Here is a 22460-nt window from a genome sequence, read left to right as displayed (position 1 = left end):
CTTCATTGAATCTTGCCTTTAACGTTAGTTGTATGCAGGCCCACCTGCTCAGTACACAGATTCCATGGTGAAGGGGGCAGCCTAAAGGCTTCGGTGGGAAGGTAGATCCTACAGATCTAAATGCCAGCAAAGTCAGCGCCATCTAAACTGTTTCATTTGCATTAGTGAACACCCAGTGTTAGCATCTTAATTTGTTTTGTTCCAGGATGCTGTGTCCGCTGCTACAGATGAAGAGCGATTGGTTAAAATTCATGATGTCATCCAGCAACTACCCCCACCGCACTACAGGTTAGTGTGCGTAGTTTTACCCCAGCACACGCATTCATTCTTTTTCTGCTCTGACAGTGCACCAGGGCCCTAGCTTTCCATCCTCAGCCTGTCCAGGACCAAGGTCACCAGTGCAGACGAAACCGAAATCATGTTATGCTAAATATTGAGGCTTGTGCTGCAGCACGATGGTATCACTTGTTTGGCTGATATACAATCATCACTTATGAAGGGAAGGCTGATATTATTGTGTGCTTTCTGATTTCCCCCCCGCTAAGATGGCCACATTCTTCCTGCATAGTTGAGCACACTTGGAAGGATCGCTGACTGCATAACATTGACATATTTTAATTAGATCAGTAACAACACATACTGTACATAAATCTTATTTGCCTTACTCTATACAGTATGCCAGGAGAGGATGAAAACAGAGCCCATCACAGCCAAGTAGTCAGATTTCATTATAGAGAGGGGAAGTGGGTGGTGAGAATTTGCACAGGATATTTTTAATGAGGACAAAAACCCGTAGGTTGAAGTAAGAGGGAGAGGAATGGCGCAAGTAGCGGGAGAATCAGAACTTTGTCAAGGATTTGCCCAGCAAGACCAGTTAGTCTGGTGACAGATGAAGATGCTGCATCTGAAATAATGTGAAAAAAGAAGCACTGCAGAGGTACAAATGTAAGTTGCACAGGTGCAGCTGTGGCAGCACATCTGTTTAACTAGCAGGGTTGGCAGGGAAGGTATTCTGCCGACAGCAGAGAGGAATGGCTCTCCCACATGCATTACAGAAAGGGAGGGAGCATTTGGGAATTGGGCAGTCGGAAAAGCAGCGTAGGAATCCAAGCTTCTTTTTTTGTCCTAGTGAACTGCCATGCCATGCTGCAGCCACCCAGCCCCTCTCCTTTCCCCAGCATGGCCCCGAATGCCCTCAGTTATACCATAGACTATCCCCACACTGGAGTGTGCAGTAACTGGCTGGACCATGCCTGTTCTACAGGGGCAAGTTGTTCTGTCCTGTTGGCTGGATGGGCAGCAAGGCCTTTCTGATGGTTGCTGTGATGTCAGTGTGCCGTAAAGCAGTCTCAAGGGTGACCCTGACTACTTAGACCATTGCAGGACAACTTTGTACCCCTTCAGGCCTTAATTCACAGTTTTATTCTGTACCTCTTTCCGGTTTACCTTCCTCATTTTCCCCAGCGGCCTCCCCTGTCATCTATGGCAGGGGGCTGGGGATACCTCAGCTTGCAGTCTTGCTCCTGTTCTGTGCCCATTTACCCAGGCCAGTTAGGTCTAGGAATGGCCAAAGTGAAAGGTTCAGATTTGATGGCACCAAAATATCGCGGGCAGCTGAGCCAGGAAGCAGCCCCTCGTGTTCTGAGTCTGACTCTGGATCGGAGCCTTAAGGGCAAATTTGGCAAGATTCAGCTCTGAGCTTTCCTCTCCCTGCCCTCACGCTGAAATTCAGAGTGGGTTGGATGTGAGGTTCTTCCTTTGACCCCTCTCAGTGCCTGGGCTTTCGTATTGCCACCCGATCCCATCTGCACTGAGAGGACATAGGGACAGAGTAGCTCTGCAATTAAAATCTCCCATGAAAAGCCCTCTTCAGGAAATCCCCATCAATATAAAGCATGCTGTTGTCTTTCCCAGCCCTGCCTCACTTATTTAAACTGTGGCTGGTGATGCTTCTGTAATCACTCTCTGCCCTAATATCTGATTTTGATGTATCAGCCTTGTTCTCAGAACAGAGAGGAGGCTAGGAAAGGATAAAAACCCAGGTGAGAGCAATCACATTTCACAGGTGATAAATCTGCTGCAAGTGTTCCCCCTAGTGGTGACTGGGCAGAGATGGTGGTTCACTTGAGGTTTCCTCCTAAACGTTCCTAAGGCTTGGCTGTGCAGTCTTTTTGGAAGAAAAGAGCATTTTTATTCTTCTAATAATCGTCGGCCAAGCCAGAGTTTCCAGGCTGCTGATGGTGGCGCTTGGCAGCACAGGCTGTGGAAGGGCAGTGCAAGTCTCAAGGGATTTTGTCCATTTCATCTCCAGTAAATGCAGACTTTTTAGCTTAAGGCTTTATCCCTACATGGCTTTGCACAGGGCATGTGTGCAACGAGAAACCAGGCAGGGGTGCCAAGCAGGAAAGAAATGAAGACAGGACAAGTCCGAGGAGACTTGAGATCCTGCACTCATTCACCTCTTAAAGTTTATTGCTGTTAGTGAGTGATTGAGCAGACTTAACTTGGGGGCTGTATATCAGCACTTGTGTTAGTGTGAAAGCAGGTTCTCTTGTACCCCCATCAGCTATACCCTCAGTGCTCCACACCAGCACCACAGAGCACTAGCCCCCCACTGCTGCCTGTAATAAATACACATAGCTCCTGAAAATTCCCAGGGGTGCTTGCCATCTGTGCTGCTGAAAAGTAATGGTCTCTCAGTGTGTGAATATGAGCTTGAAAAGTTTCACCCTGTATCTTATTTAGATGTATAAATATATATCTGCAGGTGTCCATACCATAAACACTGTACAAAACGTAACAGAGATTATCCTATCTTGGTTCTTAAAGCTGTGATTTTCAAAGCAGCCTCCTACCAAACACCACTCGGGTTCCTAAATAAAAGCATCCTCCACCTTACACAAAAAGAGAATAAAATAAACCCCTTCCCAAAAGTCTGAGATAGGTTTTGCAGCATGCCCAGGAAGTTATCAGACCCAGGCTGTGCCTGAGCAAATGTTGTATTTCTGTTGCACAACATTGAGCAGCCAAGTAATGAACTTGAGAATGACTAGCTGGTCCTATAGCCTGTTAAGGTAGTGGAGTTGCTGGTGTTTTTGCCCACATCAAGTTTTGTTTGCCCGCCCTTGTGTTCTGTTAAATCTAACAAGTGCATATGTTTCTTCAATTGGACAGTCAGGAGACCCTACTGTAATTTTCTGCCTGAGGCAACATTTTTGTCTTGCTTAGGGCACATCATTCCTCCTTTTGCTTCCAAGCAAATACCAATTAATTCATTGTATGTTTTGCCAATTGCAGCAAGCCTTGCTAATGGGTGTTGAATGATTTATTATTTGAATGACTTAACAAATTTTTGCATCTCGTTCTCATTTTTCAGGACACTGGAGTTCCTAATGAGGCACTTGGCTCATCTAGCTGATTACTGCTCCATCACAAATATGCATACCAAGAACTTAGCAATTGTCTGGGCACCAAACCTACTAAGGTACTTCTGCTGGATTTTCTCTCACCTTATCATTTGAAACACGCATCAAACCTGTTCCCCCAAGTAAACGCTGCAAGCGGAAGTTATTTCATGCTATGTTCCCAAGAGGATGATAAATGTCAACACCCAGAAACCCCTCTATGGTTTTGATTCTTCAATTCTTATTCAGGCACAACTGCTATTGGTTTTTCAGTCGGAGATTTTCCAGAGAAAGTGCTTTGAGACTGGGCAGGTTTGAACATGTTGGACCAGGTCTTCTTCTAGTGTAAACAGCATCATTCCTGTTGACGTCAGTGGAACTACAGCAGGTGGCCGTCTGAGCCACTGGGCTGTTTCACTATTATAACTCTGCTAATTTTGACAGAATTACTTCTTATTTATAGTAGTGTAAATTAATGGAGAATTAGGCCTAACTTTTCCCTCTCTGTGGATACTATCTCCTTTGGTCATGCAAGAGAACTGGTTCCATGCTGTGGCACCACTGACATCCCAGTGCAGTAGTCTATATAGTTTGACGTGATATATATGGCTAGTAGGTTTCAGGGGTGCTGAGAGCCACTGAGCCAAATGGTAAACCCTATATCTGATGGAAACCACTTCAAGCCAGGAGGTAAAGCAGCACCTCTAGTAGGTTTCAGACCTATGGAAATGATCTTGCCAGACCCTTGGATAAACTTTGTCCTCTGGAATCTCCCATGTCACATGACCATCTTACAATGCCACCACTAATTAAACAACCAACCCCCCCCACTTGTTTTATTGTGCTAGTTCCTGGACTGTCCAATTACCATCCTGAGACATCTGAGTCAGGGTGTCCCTCATGGGCAGTTAACGTGTGTGAGCCAGTCTCTTCTGCCTGGCAATTTTCTCTTGGTTAAGGCTACTTTTGAATGTGGGGGTCCTGGCTGAGCAGGGCTAGTTGGAGATTTTCCTAGCTCACGAGGAAAAGTGTATTTAAAAAGCTGCAGTGAGATTGTTCATGTAATTGCATTGTCAACTTCAAGTGCACATGGAGGGAAGGGGACAAAACAGGCAAGCCTTCAATATTCAGCTCTATCACTCTCCTCAGTCTGGGCCTGCAACAGCTGCTTCTCCCTCCGCTAGGGGGACACTGCTGTTGACATAAAGTCAGATCCAGACTGAAGTCATCACAGCACCAAATTCAGCGTGATGATTTGCAGAGCTCTTTGAAAACAAAGGGAGTTACACCAGCAGAGAATCTGTCCCTTAAGGTGCTATCTGGATCCATTATGGAACCTGGCCTAAGGGGTGTTATATACCTGGTCGCAGCAGTGCAAGCCCACTGTTCTCAATGAGCCCGTACCCATGGTGAATTTATATTGAAGTTTAATCCGCCATGCATTTCCTTAGATCGAAACAGATAGAGTCTGCCTGTTTCAGTGGAACAGCTGCCTTCATGGAGGTCCGAATCCAGTCGGTGGTGGTGGAATTCATCCTGAATCACGTTGATGTCCTCTTCAGTTCCAAACTCAGCTCAGTCATACGAGATGGGGCAGGTATGTACATTCCTTGGAGGCGTTAATTGTAGCAAAATTAGGGGAAGATTTTAGCAAAAATTCTAGCCTCTCCAGTAGACATTTGGAATAGTGTTTACAGTAAAAACAAAAGGCCAACATTTTCAGGGATGGGTGCCTAAAGTTGAGAGATGTGGCCTGAGTTTTGGGGGTCTGGACAACCTTCCTCTCCCATTGATGTCAATAGGAATCAAGAGTGCTCTGTAGAATTGAGCCTAATAATTTGACATCAGCACTTACTGCTCTTTATTCCTGCGATTCACACATGTTTCTCTGTCTTGGCACAGTTGTAGCTTTTCCCTTGTGGAAGGTCTGTAATAATCTTTAAAGTTTTCGCCCCTGCACACTCCTCCCTTCAAGTTGTCTTTGCAGCACAGACTTGTGCACTATGGTACGTGCTGAAGGTGTGGCACCCTGACATACTGAGCAGCCACAGCTCCCGCTGACCCTAGTGGGAAGTGGTGGTGCTCAGCACCTCTAATAATGGGGCCACTTTAGTAGGTGCCTAACTGTAGACATCCACATTTGAAATTTGGGGCCCCACTTTTGATAAGAAACATTTTAAATCTTAGCCACTAAAGGGTCCATTTTCCATGGAGCCTGCAGGCATTCATTAGTGTGGTTCCGACTTGTTAGCCACACAATTCTATCCATATTCTTGTAACTAGTGGCCAGTTCCCACCTTTGGCAGGGGTTCTCAAATAGGGGTATTTCAACTCATCCAGATATTTGCCTGGTTTTACAACAGGCTACCTAAAAAGCACTAGTGAAGTCGGTACAAACTATTATTTCATACAATGAAATGTTTATACTGCTCTGTATACTATATCAATGTTTCTCAACATAGTGGGTTGTGGGATGGGTTTAGGAGGGTCTCAAGTGCAGGGCTGGCCTTAGAAGGTATCAGGCAGGGCCCCTGCTGAAGCTTAAGACACGTGTGGAAGCCCAAGCCTCACCCACCCGGGGATCAAATCAGACTCTTGAAAGGGGCACAGTAAGTCGCCTGGAAAGGTTGAGAACCACTGACCTAGGGGGTGAGGCTACGAGGCACCCAATGAGGTTGGAGGGCCTAGCAATGAACTGAACCATATTGTACAGGGCATTGGAATGATTAAAGCATTACTCATTTGTTTAGCCTGTAAAATAACTAATAGCTCCACGCAGCTTAAGCAGAAAGTTACAATTCAGCAGAGATGACAGTCCAATATTGATTCCTTAAAGGTATAGGTCCACTTGGACAGATGAGTTCTGCATTCACTCCTCTGTGTGATACACCATGAGCCCAGTCTGTGAAGGCTTTTCTTGGTGCAGAAAATGGTCACAGTTCAAAATTAAAATTCCTGTGTTGTGCATATGCCTGCTATCTCCCCACTGCAGTCAGTAAAGTTACAGCAGGGATGGATTTAACTCCATTTGTTAGATGCATGTATGTTCAGCCCCCATGCTGTATTACTAATAGATATTAAAGTAGCTGATTTAATGTAGCTCATCCTTAGTAGAAAATGGGCTTTTTCAGTGCAGTTGTCACTAACTATGGGCAGAGTTAAGATGTTTGCCACTGTATTTGATGCTTTCCAGTTCTGTGTTAGGGCCTCATTGTCTTCAGCATAGTAGATTTGCTGTCAGTCCAGCTTTCCACCCAAGAGGCAAGTATAAAGCAGTAGGAGCGAGGGGTTAGCTCAGCTGTTAGGATAAGAGCCCCAGTTCAGCGATACATGTGTATACCCACCATGAGTCTAGCTGATCTTTCAGTGTTAATTATACCTGGTCCAGGCTGTTTTCTTCCAGGGAGAGACAATTATTTGGCTCAAGTTCTCAGCATGTTTATCTTGAGTTCAAAATGGTCTGTGTTTAATTCAGCTAATTTGCCAAACCAGTCTGTTTTGATTTGTTGGTTGCTCTCAGCAATGTGTCTCAGTGGTGAGCAGGATGCTGGGGCTTGTCACAGGGTAGTAACAGAGCTCAGGGAACATTCTACAGGAGCGAGACAGCACGTAGCATCCTGTAAGGGTCTGTCTGCACTGCACTCGGCAGGTATGGTTACAGCACATGTAGACATACCTGAGCTAGGTTTGATCTAGCTAGCTTGAACAATGGCAGCTCTGAGAACATACACAGTGTCCTGGGTGGGGTTGTACAGTCTGTGTTGCCAGCCATGCTGCTGAGGCATCACTAGTACTGTTACTCAAGCCAGCTGCAATATGTACCCAGGATCTAGCTTGAGTGTGTATAACCAAGCTGCAGTCACACCTTCCAGTGGAAGTGTACGCAGTACTAGTGCTTCGAATGTGCATCAAAGACTGTTTAACATGATTTGAGTGGCCACTGCTGATCAGCCTGAGCCAGAACGTGTTTTCTGTCCCTTCTTCCAAGCAAGCGTGGGGATTGGGCCACTGTTCAACATAGAGTAACTTTTAAACATGTCTCAAAGGCCAGTGCAGACAAGAGCCTACATGCAGATTTTATGCAGAGTTGTGTTGTTCAGTAAGCTAGCAAGGGATAATCATGGTAACATGGGCAAAATTCATACTCATAGATGCAGGAGGGCTATTGTAACAGGATTGCATGTGATTTACTAAACCACTCTATAAACTAGCTCTATTGTACAGGTTCCTCTGTAAGGAAAGTTGACATACAGGGTTGTAGTCCTGGGAAGTAATTTTAACTAGTTTTGGTCTTATTGGGGGAGGAAGTGTTTAACTCACCTTAAAGAAACAAACCCCAAAACTTTAAAGAAAAAGGGGGAAAAACACAACTACAGCCATAAAACAGTCCAGCTCCTAGTTTATTACACTCTACCCCAGTATTTGTTGGGAGCTATTTAAAATGTTACAAACATGCTTGCAACTAGTATGTATGATTTAAATCACTCCTACTTAAAATGTTTAGATGTAGCTATTCCCCACCCTACTCTGAGCTAGAACCAAGGTTGGTGAGTGCAAGTAAAACCAGCAATTAGAAAGAAAACAGGCAACTTTCTCTGCAGGGTTTTGAACCATCCTATAGGAAAACTGAAAATATTCTAGCCCTAGAAGTCAGAGATGGTTAAAAGCAAACCCCTACAGCATGGAGATGAAGTCCTGTAGGCTCCTAGAGATACAGAATCCTAATGGTTTTCACCCTTCCAATTACGTCCTATAAGACTTTGCCAATTATTAATTCCACTGTTACACCCCGTTATGGCAGAGCTAATAGAAGCTATGTTGGCCTATTCTTGGATTTCCAAGGGCTCAGGAAATGCTATAATCTATCCACAGGGCTTATTTTTCCTGCTGCTCCTCTCTGATTCTCTTCCTTGTCTCTGGTTTTCATTTGCAGGTCACACTTCCTTATCACGCCCCAAATCACTGCTGGTGTCCTCGCCCTCAACTAAGCTGCTCACCCTGGAGGAGGCACAAGCAAGGACGCAAGCCCAGATCAACTCCCCTATAGTGGCTGACAGTAAATACATTGAAGTGGGAGAAGGCCCTGCTGCATTACAGGGGAAATTCCACACCGTCATAGACTTTCCATCTGAAAGGTAGAGGCTTTTATTTTCCATCAGTGTGTGTCTCAGCAGGCTTTTAACTATTACAGCCATTTGACCTCAGCAAGACTTGCTTACAATGCAGAGGGTGCAGCAGGACACATGCAGAGACATCTCAGGTGTACATTGAGCCATAGGTTTGTTGTATGCCTTGAGTGAGCTGGCCATGAGACTCCCTACATCCCGCCAGAGATTCATGTACGCCTGCTTGGAGACTCAGGAGATGGGGTGTGGGGTCAAGCAGTTTTTATAAATGCAAATGAAATTCTCTCAGATCCCTTTCCTGATTTGTTTAGTTAAGTTATAATTAAGGGAACAGGTACATTTGCCTATAAAATAAGAGACATTCTTAGTTCAGCCTCCGAATGCTGTTCAGGCTTGGCGCCTTAAAAATTCCAACTGCCCTGCTACGAAAAGGAAATGAATGTCCTTTATACAGGAGCTCAGTTTTGTTCAATGGACTTGACCCCACAAGTTCTGGGACTGGACTTTTCCAGGTAGAGAAGCGTAACTATCCTCTGCTGCTGAAATATGCATGTCTAGTTTTCTCAGCCTTGTTTCAGCACCAGGTTCTCTGCCAAAGCCAGCTGGCCAGGTGCAGAAAGAATCAGGTATGGTAGGTAAGATTCAGTGACTGGCAACATGTCTTGAATGCAGACCCTCTTCTGCTTTGTTGTTCCAGAAAAAGACCGCCCAACAAGATGAAGAAATCCCCTGTTGGCAGTTGGCGCTCCTTCTTCAACCTGGGAAAATCCTCTTCTGTCTCCAAGAGGAAACTGCAGCGCAATCCAAGTGAGCACTCCGAAATGAAAGCCATAGCGCTGGCAGGTGAGTAGGGTGCCCTTTGTTCCTACCAAACGGGGTGTTGCTGGGAAAGTCACCCACACTTAGTATGCTTCTCTGTTCCCCTCCAGCGCTTAGGCCATAATCCATGAATAGAGATTTGAATCTGGTACAGCCTTTCGTTAATGGAACCTGCGTTCTTTAGCTGAGGCAGTAGAGGTTCATGCTTTTAGATCCAGACCTCATCCAGGGGTGTCATTGTTATAAAAGCAACCCAACAGATCCATCCCCTCGAAGATGGAATATTCAGGACTGACATCTCAGTGTTCTTGGGAAAATTTACTGACATTACTAAACAAGTATAACTCTTATTCCACAATAAGAGCATGTTTTGCTGGTTTAGCTTGTCTCTTTTTGGGAACAGTATAAACTAACCTGGAAAAGGGCCCTCATTCCATAGTAAAAAAAGGAGTTTATCGTTATACCAGTATAGTAATGCCCATAAACTTCCCCATATAGACAAGCACTTAGAATCTCTAAGACTGTGTGTAATAGAGATGTGCTTCTCCCTTACCACAACTCCCTTTTATGTATATCCATCTAGTATCTCTCTCCAGCTTCTCTTAAAATACCACCTTATAGTTTTCCGTAACTTTGAATTATTTGCAAATCTTCCTTAGTATAAAATGAAATGAGAGAGAGGGGACGAAAGTCCCAACTTGGCCATATTAGGGAACCCCTGTATATTTCATGGCAGTGGTTTCAGAAATATCCACAGACTTCCCCAGTACTTCAGGGTTAAAGTTAATGCTTATTCTGTGCCCACAAAATATGCAGTCTGAGTTCTTCCCTTCCTTTGGCTGCTTTGCATTGTGCTATCACCACAAAGCAGTACTAAAAACTGATATGGCCAGTAGAGGGGCCTCTCTCCAGCTGCTGGAGTACAGGGGCTGAGGGCTTCCAGTGAGCCTCAGCTACTGTAATGGCCCTTGGAGCCACTGGTAGATGGTGAATTACACCGATGGATCAGTGGGATACATTGCCATCATCCCGATCAAGGGGCATCATCTTATGGGGATCCTTACCCATTCCTTCCACTTCAGATTCAAGTGAGCCTGCACCCTCTCCCCCAAAAGGAATCAAGGCTGGGGACCTATGGACAGTTTGCTTCTCAACCCATCCCTCTGCAGAGATTAACAGCTTGTTTTCAGTTTCTCCCTTTGTAGGGAAGAGTAGTACCACCACCTAACCTTGGCACCTCTGTTAATTCACTTGTGTGTGTAAAGCTCATTTTTGACCGAAGACAATGTAAAAATGCCCAATAGTATAAATTGTGGTATGGGATACAAAAAGCATACAGTTGTGACTAGAGCTTTTGTGTGAGCATGTAGGACAGTAGAAAAGCTGCTTAGATTCGAGCGAGTGGTACGGCTGGCAGAAACCCATCTATCTTCACGCCATGAGCACGTGGCAGATTATAAAAAAGCTTCTTTTATGTTTGGTTCGGTAGGTGGGAGAGGAGATAGCGGGACCCTGCGCTCAGCTAAAAGTGAAGAGTCTCTCACTTCCCTGCATGCTGTTGATGGTAAGATAGAAAAACAACTGGCTCACAGAGTTTAAAAGGGAGTGTGACGTTTCTATAGACCTGTGAATGTCTTTAAACCAAGTTAGCCTGCACTGGTTTATTATTATTTGTATTACTTTAGTGCTAAGAGGCCACAGCTGAGATCAGTGTCCCATTGTGCAGAGTTTTAAAGTAAATCAACAAAAACAGCTAGTAAGTCATGGCCTCATGGAATTTTTAATGAACATTGATCTAGTGCCCTATTAATGCTTATCCATCTCCTCGTTGCTAGGTGAATCTAAACTGTTCCGGCCTAGAAGACCCAGATCCAGTAGCGATGCACTGTCTGCTTCCTTCAATGGGGAGCTCCTGGGGACCATGAACCGCTGCAATTCTTATGATAACCTGCCCCATGACAATGAGAGCGATGGGGACGAGGGGCTGATTCATGTTCCTGCCCTCATCTCTCCTAGGTCAGCAGAAGATGTTGACCTGAGCCCACCGGATATTGGAGTAGCTAGCCTGGATTTTGATCCTATGTCTTTTCAGTGCAGTCCACCCAAGACAGAGTCTGAGTGCCTGGATAGCAGCATCTCTCTGTTGGAGTCCATGGGTTTTAACAAGGACAAGCCAAGCGTAGCTAAGAAAGACTTGGAGTCTGGTAGCCAGAGTCAGACCCCTGGCAGTGCCACAAGCTCTGAACCAGTGTCCCCCTTCCAAGAGAAAATGAGTCCCTTCTTTACTCTGGACCTGAGCCCAACTGAGGAGAAGGCATCCAAAACCCACTCCTTCTCGGAGAAGGTTACCCATGCCTTCTCACCTAAGACAGGGCGAAAGCCAATCAAGTCTCCCCTGGTGACTATATCAGAGCCAGTCTCTTTGACGCTGCCCAGACAAGCATGCGAAGGGATGCCTACTGCTGCGGGGAGTGCGGCTTCTTCAACCTGGAGCAAAAGCATCAACGAAGCCACAAACAGGTCCCCAACACAGAGGATGTCTTTGCCCCTGAAAGCCAGCGAGATGGCAGCAGGTGAGGGATGCCACCAAGAGGCCCAGACCCAGCTGACTGCTGCCAAGCCAGAGTTGCAAGAAGAAGGGGAGCGGCCCATGCCACGCGGCCAGAATAAGACTGTACCTTCTGGACCCACTCAGCCAGGTACAGTGCGTTTTCCTCCATTCTTTCTTTAAGGGACCTGCTCTCAGAAACTTCTCTACGTGCCTTTTAGGAGAGGGGAATACGCCTCGATTCCAATCCTAAATCGGAAGGAGTATCTTGCAGGGTGATGCAGGTTGCTAAGGTCTCAGTAGAAACCTCTCTGTCTTTTCCCTCCACCACAGAATTCTTGGATACTTTCCACAATACCTTATGTGCTCCCCCTTTGTCTTTTTTTTTTTTCATCCTATCATAATATGAAACTCTCTATAGTGTACCCTTGCATATCAATTAACAAGTGAATTGACCACCTAAGACACTCAATGAAAAAAAACCCCACCTGACAACACTTGAAGAAGGGTCTTTTTTTCAGCCCCAGAGCATGTGGTCTAAATTGGTTATAAGGGGGTCTTGTTCTCTGCCTTACCTACTTCCTACCTCTCTAGAAATGCAAGAGGAACCTTTACACAATCTCTTGGTGTGGTTTTCCTGCTGAACAGCTGTACTATTCAGCAACATTTGCATGTGGGACAGAAGATAAAGTATTTCACATCAAGGAAATGCTACTGTGAAAAGCATCTATTTTTATAATGGTCTATAGGGTTAGGTCACTATCCTTACAGAGTAACAAATCTCTCTCTCTCTCTCAATTTTCCCTCCATTAGGAGCAGTTGCCCTCGACTCCCCCCAGGATCCTGTTCCTGTCACTTCTGTGTCTCTTGTCCCTCCTCCTCCTCCGAAAAATGCAGCACGCATGCTGGCCTTAGCGTTAGCTGAGTCCGCACAGCAAGCATCTACTCAATCCCAGAAGAAGCCAGGAGATGCTCATTCTGACTGTACAAATTACGGAGAGACTGACATTGGTATAGCTATAGAAAAGGTCCACCTCTCTGCTGGGGCTGCTCCAGACAAGCTCCATCTGTGTACTGGTGTTCCCGAGAACCAAATCCACTTCCAGAGCGGGGCACCTGGCGATCAATTCCAGAGTGGGGCACCTATAGACCAGGACCTCACTAGGACACCCGGAGACTGCAATCATCTACACAGTAGTACACCTGGAAACAGGGACCAGCCCCATCTGCATAGTGGCATGCCTGGGGACCTGCATAGTGGCACAAAGGTCGATTGGAACCACTCCAACTTCCATACTGGAACAGTGGGGGACAAGGACCACTTCCCCTCCCATCCAGGTGGCCCTGGAGATTGGGCGCACACTCCTCTCCATACAGGTACTTTGCTTGGCCAGGAACCATCCACAACAGATGTGCCTATAGACAAGCCACACCTCCATACTTGCATATCTATGGATAAGTATCACATCCCTGCAGAGAAGCTTCATCTCCCTGCCAGCACAGTTGATGACAAACTCCAGCCTCCTCCTGTAGGTGCTAGGGAGAAAACCGCCATGGCTACAATGACATTCATGACAACTATCCAGACATCAGCAACTGAGATGAGTCATGGAACAGCAGGTCAGCACACGACCCCTGAACCCACCGCTCAGGCAGATGTTACTGTCACAGCTGCTCAGCGCATTCTTATGACCAATTCCCTAGCACCATCTCAGAGACCAGCAGACCATCAGCCAGCCATGGGACAAGCTCCAGCCGTAGCCACCAGAGGATCAAGTAGTTCCAACCAGGTAAGTGATGCACACGTACATCCCCTCCCCTTGTGTATATATATTTGTACATGCAGCATCTGTGTGTAATAATAGTAGGGATGGTATTTTGAGAGACGGAAAGTATGGGCTATATCCACGGAGGAGCAAGTGAGACATACTTTCTGTTCCAGATGACCTAAATACAAAGGAGTGGGACAGGTTCCCAGGAATTATTAATGTGTGTATAATATATACACCCACTCAGAACTATGCTGGTGCTTTCCAGGGAATACCTACCCCAGCACACTCCCTCTTATACTAGTTTTAAGAGAATCGGTGATGCCAACATACCATTATTCTTATCTTCCCACATTGTTTTGCAAACAAACAATGACTTGGGTCCTGGTAGCATAGTGATTTAGGAAAGTGGGCTAGATACTGGACTGTGTGCAATGAGGAATTTAGACATAGCTTTGAATACAAGACTATGCCTTCAGTGTCTTAACTAGCATTCCCTGTCTCAAAGCCATCCCTCAGACATGCTCGGAAGCAGCCCAAAAAAAACCCTTAAAAATACCATCCTTAAGAAGAGACATGCAATTAAACAGTGCTGGGCCCTCCCCTTGGCCAGTTACTGGCACAGCTCAGTAACAGCCCTGAATTCTGGGATTTGGATGTAGGCTCAAATGGCTTTAGATATCACAACGCTACATGCTACCAACTTGAGCAATGCCAAGCGAGCAGCTAATAATTGTCAGAGACACACTCAGGAATAGTGTTGTTAATTCAGCAGAAGCTAAATATTTACTCGTATGGTACTGTTATGCTGCTATAGTTCATGTGTTAACTCAGAGCTAGTTATATGGATTTGAAACCAGGTTTGCATGTGCTAAAATACGTACCTTTATAAAGGCCACCTGTCAAAGTGTTTTAGGCTCTGTACAAAACGTTTTGGCCACTTGGTCTTCTCCCCACAGTTTATGGTAACAGAAATAAATGGACAATGTCAACACTTCCCAGCGCATTCACTAGTCCCCATTAAGCCCGGGGAAAATCAGGTGCAAATTGTAGCATGTTCCAAAGATCACTAAAAAGGCAACATTGCTCCTGTGTTCAAAACAAACAAACAGCTCTGCACAGACTGAACAGCAGCCCGGGCTGTATTGTAGGGGAGCGTGATGCGTTCTGTAGAGCTAATTATATGGGTAGGTAGTATAGACACTCAGCAGTGGAGGGTGAGGGATACTCACACATTAACCTCCATGTGGTTTCTCCATACTAGGTACGAGGAGCACTGCCTCCAGAGAAGCCGCCTGAGCCTCGACTAGCGGAGCCTGCTCCAGTTTTTGTCACTGAAAGTAGCTCTGCTATCCGCTGTACCTCATCCACCGCTGCGTCCCACCAGGGCCATTTGGAAAAGTCCTGGGAGAACGTCAGGGCACCCTCTTTGCACCTGCGTTCCGAATCGGTCCCCACACACTCTTCCTATGGCTTTGCACCCCCCATCCCGCCCGTGAGAACGCTGGAAAGTAAGATAGCTGCAGCCATGCACTCCAACAGTGTGGATGCAGTGAATACCTCCAGTTACCATTCCTTCCTGGCTTCCTCCATTCTGCCATCATCTGGGGAGGAGGCTTTGCCCCCGCCACCACCGCCCAAGCACGTCTCTCTGCAGTCTGCATATCTGCCCCATCCCAAGCCAGAGAGCACTCCTGAACTGCCCATGCCAGAGAACTATCTGCACCACAAGCCAGCATCCGTCCATCAGTACAGGCCAGAGAGCGTCCCGCCACACCTCTCCTACCACAGCAAGTCCGACCAGCACCAAGCTTACGCCTCCAGGTCAGAAACACCCACTTCCATGGGCCCCCGCTACACCGCCTACACCAGCCAAGGGAAGAATACATCAGCCCATCACTCCAAGCCTCGCAGCCGCGTGGAGTATGCATCTTCCATGAGCCCTACCACCCTGCGGAGCACCGGGAACGCTGAGGAGGCTCCACCCTACCCCACCATCTGCAGGGTGCAGTCACTGCATGTTTCCACCCCTTCCACCATCCGCTCTGTCCCCATTTCGCGGACAGAGGTGCCTCCCGATGACGAGCCCGTGTACTGCCCGCGGCCCCTTTATCAGTATAAGCCATGCCAGCCCCACTCAGATTATCACGTCACTCAGCTACAGCCTTACTTCGAGAATGGGCGTGTGCATTACAGGTATAGCCCTTATTCCAGCTCGTCTGGCTCCTCCTATTACCCCACAGCAGCAGACGGGGGGTTTTATGACCTGGACCCTTACAGCACAATGCGGCTCAGGCATTTCCACCCCCTTCCTAGCCGAGACTTTGCATCCTACACCTCCAGGCTGCAAAGTAAGAATCTGTACCGCCATCCCGGCCTGCCTGCCTATCCTCGGGGAGGCCTGATGAGCCACCTGGCAGGAAAAGAGCACAGCTTTATCAGCAGAGATGTGCCCCCAGCCCCGGACATCAAGCACACATACATGTCATGGGATCTGGAGGACATGGAGAAATACCGCCTTCAGTCCATCCGCCGGGAGAGCCGCTCACGCCAGAAAGTGAAAGGGCCAGTGATGTCTCAGTACGACAACGTGGCACCTCTGCTGCAGGAGGAGCTGGGGGGGGTGGACATCATCCATCTCCGCAGCAAATCGGATCCTGGGAAAACTGGTCTCCTGACTGTAGCCGAAGGGAAAGAAGGGAGGTATCCAACCAAGGCAGCCACCCCTGAAGGGGACGAACGTTACTATCTGCAGCACTCCGAGCTGGAGCCAGACAGAACCCATTACCATGGGGCCTATGGGAACGGGCAGTCAGAGAAGCCTTCCCTTCCCCAAAAGCAGAGCAGCATCAGGAGCAGAAGGCTGCACGAGCCAGAGCACAGGGGACACCTGCAGCAGGAAGCAAGCCATCGGCAGCCTTCGGAATCCAATAACGGGCCCCCTTACCCAGACCACAGGCCAAAGGGTGGCCAGGAACCCATGGAGCATATTGGTTTCCAGCACTCGGGTGGGAAGTACGTCACAGCTGGCCAGGAGGCCCTGCGACCTAACCACAAGGAGGCAAAGCTGGCAGAGGACTGGCCAGACTTGGAAAGGCCTCGAGCCAGGCAAACAGGCCCTGGCGAGAAACACACCAGAGACTGCTATAATAAAGAGGAGGAGCACCACGTCCAACCCATGGCTCCGCCTCCCAAACCAGAACGGAGCCACAGCCTCAGAATCCGGCATCTGGAGAACATGGACAGGGACCCTGGCCTCCTGTACCCATACCAAACCCTTGGCAAACGCCAAAGCAGTATGACAGTGGTGTCTCAGTATGATAATTTGGAGGATTACCATACCATGCCTCAGCACCAAAGAGGGGGCTACCTTGGAGGAGGGGCGTTCGTGCCCCCTGGCTTTCCCCATTCACACAGTAGGACATATGCCACAGCATTGGGCCAAGGGGCCTTCCTTCCTACAGAGCTGTGTTTGCAGAGGCCGGAGACAGAGATCCATGCCGAGTGAGCAGGGGGAAGGAGGGATAGAGCCTAAGCAGCCTCTGCTGGACAGTGGACTGTTTTATTTTTTCAATGACAAAATTTAAAAAAACAACCCCACCCCCCTCTGCAAAGCAATTCCATCTCAACCCTGCCACCAGCTCACCACTCAATGTTTGTCCTAGGTGTATAGTTTTCTTTCGTGTTGTTTGAAGGTTGGAATAATCGCACAGGCTGTGTTGGCATGTGGAAAGATGAGCCGGGACCCAGAGAGGCAGAGCAGATCTGAAAGAGGCATGGTGGGGAGGGGAAAAGGGGGGTTGCTTCCCCTGGTTTGACATGGGCTGGTGGTTGCAGGCAGCTCCTGTTGGCATATCCAGTCACTCTCCCAATTGCCAACCTCAGAGGAGTTGCATGGATAGGTTTTACCCTTTGAATGAGATGCCGTTGGGGAGTCTCTGTCCTGACCCTTTCAGATTGAATCAGTAACACACCACAAGCTGTAGGGTAAGGACAGCTTCAAAGTGTTTGGTGCTCTGCATCCCCTTGAAAATTGTGTAGGGATAAACTGGGCCTAATCCAGTTCCCACTGAAGTGGGAGGGAGATTGGCCATAAACCAGGTCACAGAGCTGTTACAGAAAAAACATTGAACAAGCAGCTTCTAGCTTGAGAAGGGATGTATACTGAAACTCAAGCGTTCACCCTCACACTGATACAATAAATGGAGACAGGTTTTGAAAGTGAAGTAAACCAGGGCAGCACTTCTACCTTTGAAAGTAAAAAAAACCCACCCTCTCCCATGCTACACACACTCTTGGGCACAGGTGATTGAGCAGCATACACATTTCATTCTAATTCCTCTTCACTTACAGGCTACCAGCTATTTAATTGCACTGTCCTAGCTGGCCAGAAACTACCCTCTATTTGCAATGTCACTAGATGATTGTGTCCAGCTTGTAAACTAGAGCACAGGTTCCCTGCTGGGAGCAACTTGCATAACCACCAACTTAGCTGCATGACCATAGAGTTGCTCTGGGCCAAATAACTCAGTACTTACGTCAGGGAAAACTCCTGTTGACTTTCATGTGTGGCCTACAGGATGAGGCTCTCTTTTTAGTACTGTCTCACTCATGAGATCACAGTGAGTTGCTGTAGGTACAGAGCAGTTACATATTATGTGCTGTGCGTGCTATGAAATAGCATTGCCTCCCTTACTGCAAGTGTTGTTCACACCAGGATTCAGTCATTGGGGCGGGGTGAAGGGATGGGACAATGCATCTCTTTATAACACACCCCTGCTGTTGCCCTGCCCATTTAAAATGCTGTCCGTACTTCATAGAAACAAATTAGCGTTTCATCTGCAGCCTCTCTGGATTCACAGCCATTTTAATCCCACTTTAAAGCACATACGTTTTATGAGCAGGGCTTCCTAGAAAATACTTGTGATTTAGCATTTAAAATCTTCAGAGTTCACCCATGCTACGGGGACCTTGTATGTACTGTTGGATCACACAACTTCTCTACCTGTTTTGAAATTCAGAGAGTTTACTTAAAGAAAGCATCTGAGAAGTTCTCTTAGCTGGAAGTCTTTCAGCTGACATAGCTAAGATTATGAACTCATGTCAAAGCCTCCTAGAACAAGTGTTCTATTCATTGCTATTTTTGGCTTTTAAAGTAATCGTAAAAACCTGTCAGTGCTCACAAGGGAACAACACACTTCTAGTAGGTACCTAGTCATTAGCAGTTTGGTTCTTTTAATCTCAGCCTTTTCTGGGTCTGTTTCAACTAGGATAGCGTATGGTCTGATTTTATTGTGCAATGCATTGTTTTAAAAAGAATTTGTTTAATATAGAGAGTTTTTCCTAAATGTTATGGAAATAAATTTAGCTGTCAGGAAAAAAGCACTGTGATCCAGGTTACCTCAATATCATTCGCCTTGTGACTAACTAGAGGGTGTGTTCTGTTTTTCTGGGGTATTTTTGGAGGGGGTGGAGTGTGAAAGGATAAAGCACGAAAGGGCTGTTAGCTGAAAACACAGAGCCGCTTAGGGGACCAGCCATTCTCTCTGGGCTACTAGCCAATTCTGCTAGTAAACCTGGCTTTCCTGATACAATCTGTCCAGGGGAGTCTAGCTACAGTACTCAGTCAAGCTATGTTTAGAGACTAGTATTGGAACTTAGCACTTCATCTCCCCTCTGCTGCTCCAGGGTGTCAGCCTCCCTTGTTCTGGATTTGGGGCAGGAACAAAAACTCATTGGTTAGGACTGAGGTGACAAGGAGAGCCTGTCAAACCTCTCTCTCTCTCTCTCCCTCAACACCTTAATTTTCCCTCCAACCTCTCTGTATTGGCCTTAAGTTACCCAAAGAATCCTCCCTATGAGACAGCTGAGCTGAGCTCCCTCGAACACTGAACATCTCTGCTCATTTGCCTGCTCTTGTTGCCTATGTGGAAGCTGACCTGCTCCTATAGGGCATGAGCCCCATCTCCCAACTATTTCACTCCTTATGAGTAGTAGCAGCAAGAGACAGAGGCCGGGATCTCCGCCTGCTCCATTGTTCGCTGCATGACAGTCCGCACAGCCCCCTACCATCGCTGGTTTCTGTGAAGTCAAGGCCCCGTAAGTGAACTTCCGACCCCATCATTAAGGCCTTGTCTACACATGAAAAATCAATCTGGAATAAGGCAGGGTGTAACTTTAGAGCAGACTAGCTATTCCTGATTCAGCTCCATGGATGGATGCTCATATACCGGAATGAGTGCTTTATTCCAAATCAGATTAATCCCTGGATTAAACTAACTCAGGCGTTCTTATTCTGGAATAAGAGCATCCACGCACGGAGTTAGTCTGAATGCACTCTTTCCTGACTAACTCCCTGTGTAGACAGACGGATTAATGGCTTCACATCTCTCTGATAACAGCCCTCTTAGAGATCAAGGATCTTTCTTTTTTGTTCCAGCATGAGCCATTCATTCAGCCTCTTCCCATTAATGCACTTGGGAATAGTTTATCCCTAGTTTCCTCCCATGCCCATCCTTCCACCATGCGATTGGAGGGCCAGCAGCCCTGTAAGAGCCCAACTGGTAACTCTACTCCAGTGTTAGGGCAGGTGCCCTAAGGAAGAGGTGAGACTAGAGCAGCAAGCAAGGAACAGGAACCCTTCACAGGCACTCCACTGCTAACAGCTGCTAATATTTTGAACCTTCTTTTTCCCTTAAAGCCATATAGTGAACTATGCAGTTCTGCTCTTGTACTGTGGTTAAATTTTGGAATTTGATGGCCCTTAGAGAAATGGTCCCACCCCATTCATTAGATTATACACCCAACAGTGTCCATTTTTCAGGAAAGGGGACCACTGCAGAGGGGGTGGGAATTACCCCAGGTCATTCAAGAACAATAGACATGAGCTCTAGAGTCTCTGGTGGCCCTTGGCCAAGTAGTTGTTGGGTATGATGCACAATATGGCACGTTAGGGGCGTTATTTAGAAGTCCTATCAGTGAATGGGGCAGGGAGAGGAGACCCCTGCTGGGAACAAAAATTAGGTTGATAATATACCAACTATGTGCCAGGTTCTGTTAATCTGTAGTAACCTATTGTCTAAGTATAACCTCACTAAGAATACATGAGCAGTAGCAGACTTGGCAAGTTTCCTATACCTATATCACTGCCTGCCTCTTCATTGCCACTAGCTGAGTTTTCAGCTTAACTTCTCATTGCCATGTGAGAGAGTTTGGGCCCAAATCTGTTCTGGGAATGGTATAGAGATCTCTGGATTTACACCTGCAACTCAGAGCAGAATGTGGCGCGTAAAGAAAGCTCTCCATGACTACAGATGTTGAGATCACAACCAAGGCGTGGGCCCTGTCACATCTACTTCGGTTCTAATTTTAAAATATCTGATCAGGTTTAAACTTTATGCATATGACAGTAAAAACGTTGTGCCTACAGGTCTTTACACAGGTAATAGGCTTGTGCTTATCACTTGGGGGGGTGGGAAGGGGAAGATATCAGTGAGGATTGCACAGGTGTAGCAAATTGCTACACAAAACCAAAACAAAACTTGAAAAATGTATTGTTCCCTTGAACTTTAAAAGGGACAGACCCTTGTGTGTAGTCTTTACCATTCATCTCATTGGTATGTAGACAAAGCATTGACTGAAAGTTTGTAATGTACTAGAAAATCGGAATGAAAAATTGCATTGAACTTTTATTTTTTAAAGGGCCTGTGATACTTTTCCAGAACCGTGTGCTACGGAAGTCTGATACCACAGACATGGTGTAGTTTAAAGAGGTGTACACAGTAACCCCAGTACATGCAACCATTCTTGCAAAAAACAGCACAAATGGTGATTTTTGCAATTCACTTTCTTGCTGTAAAAATGTGACCCTTTTTGCCCTAAGCCGCACGAGAGAAATCCCAGAAAGCCTTAGGATTACCTTCAGCGTTCCCTTCACTTTAATTTATAGAGTGTCTTATTTTCATGTTTGGGTGTTTTGTTTTGGGTTTGGGTTTTTTGTGTGTGAGAGAACTGGTGTAAAATGTATATGCTGACAAGCTCATGTATTTTTATGTAAATATTTTTGTGGTTTTCCCAGCCCCGCTCTGTAAATATTTAGATTCTCGTTTTCTTCCCATTTTGTATGATGCGGATGTGGTTTTGTTTTCTGTTTTTATTTGTACTGTAATGCAATGATGCAGACCGAGGTGTCTTGTGGTATTTAAAAGACAAAGTCAGCAGTCCCACAGTGCTCACATTCAGATGTACGACTCAACAGCATTAATTGAGCCTGGTTAAAACCACCTCCTTTGCATTCGTGTGTGTGTTTGTGCCTCGGCCAGATTAATTAACAATATACTGAAAAGAGCTGGGGCATGGAGAAACTAGTTTAGAACCATGAGGTTGTGGGCCAGATACCTCGAAAGACAAGAGAGGTGATGAGTGCTGTATTTATGTGCCAAGCCTATTGCAAATTGCTGCCTGTCAGTCCGTCCCAGCGCTTATCTGTTCAATTACACCTGTGGCATAACTGTTCTGAAAAGAAAAAATAAACCAACCTTGGCTTTCCTAGTCTCCTTTTCTTCTCATCCAGAATTACTAGGCAAGGAGCAATGCTGCAGGAATAGCACAAAAGGCAGATGGGAGTTTCATAACAGTGGGATTCCGAAGTTGGGTTCGGCCATTAAGACAGGTGTATTGGGGGTGGGGGGCAAATGAACTCTCTTGTGGGCAGGAACGGTCCTTTTGTTCTGTGTTTGTACAGGAATTAGCTGTACCCTATGACTAGGGATCCTGACTACTACTGTATTTACAG

The 22460-nt window shown here is 46.5% G+C and overlaps 1 protein-coding gene across 7 annotated transcripts in view; it reads left to right on the top strand.

Moving 5' to 3' along the window:
• ARHGAP32 (Rho GTPase activating protein 32) overlaps positions 1 to 22248 on the top strand; it is a 409701-nt gene extending 387453 nt beyond the window's left edge. For 6 of the 7 annotated variants that reach the window (XM_030538282.1, XM_030538279.1, XM_030538281.1 and 3 more), the window contains 9 exons: positions 206 to 288; positions 3377 to 3484; positions 4856 to 5001; positions 8338 to 8539; positions 9228 to 9373; positions 10839 to 10913; positions 11185 to 12048; positions 12711 to 13687; positions 14931 to 22247. In XM_030538282.1, coding sequence (XP_030394142.1) covers positions 206 to 288; positions 3377 to 3484; positions 4856 to 5001; positions 8338 to 8539; positions 9228 to 9373; positions 10839 to 10913; positions 11185 to 12048; positions 12711 to 13687; positions 14931 to 17174 — 4845 coding nt within the window. In that variant the 3' untranslated portion in view covers positions 17175 to 22247. Of the gene's footprint in view, positions 1 to 205; positions 289 to 3376; positions 3485 to 4855; positions 5002 to 8337; positions 8540 to 9227; positions 9374 to 10838; positions 10914 to 11184; positions 12049 to 12710; positions 13688 to 14930 lie in introns of all 7 variants that reach the window. The other variant, XM_030538283.1, reaches the window with a different exon arrangement.
• The last annotated feature ends 212 nt before the right edge of the window (positions 22249 to 22460 follow it).

Source organism: Gopherus evgoodei, chromosome 19 (assembly GCF_007399415.2).
Source record: "Gopherus evgoodei ecotype Sinaloan lineage chromosome 19, rGopEvg1_v1.p, whole genome shotgun sequence".
Taxonomy (NCBI): domain Eukaryota; kingdom Metazoa; phylum Chordata; order Testudines; family Testudinidae; genus Gopherus; species Gopherus evgoodei.
The sequence above is the reverse complement of the archived record's forward strand: the minus strand, read 5'-3'. Positions and strand labels throughout refer to the sequence as shown.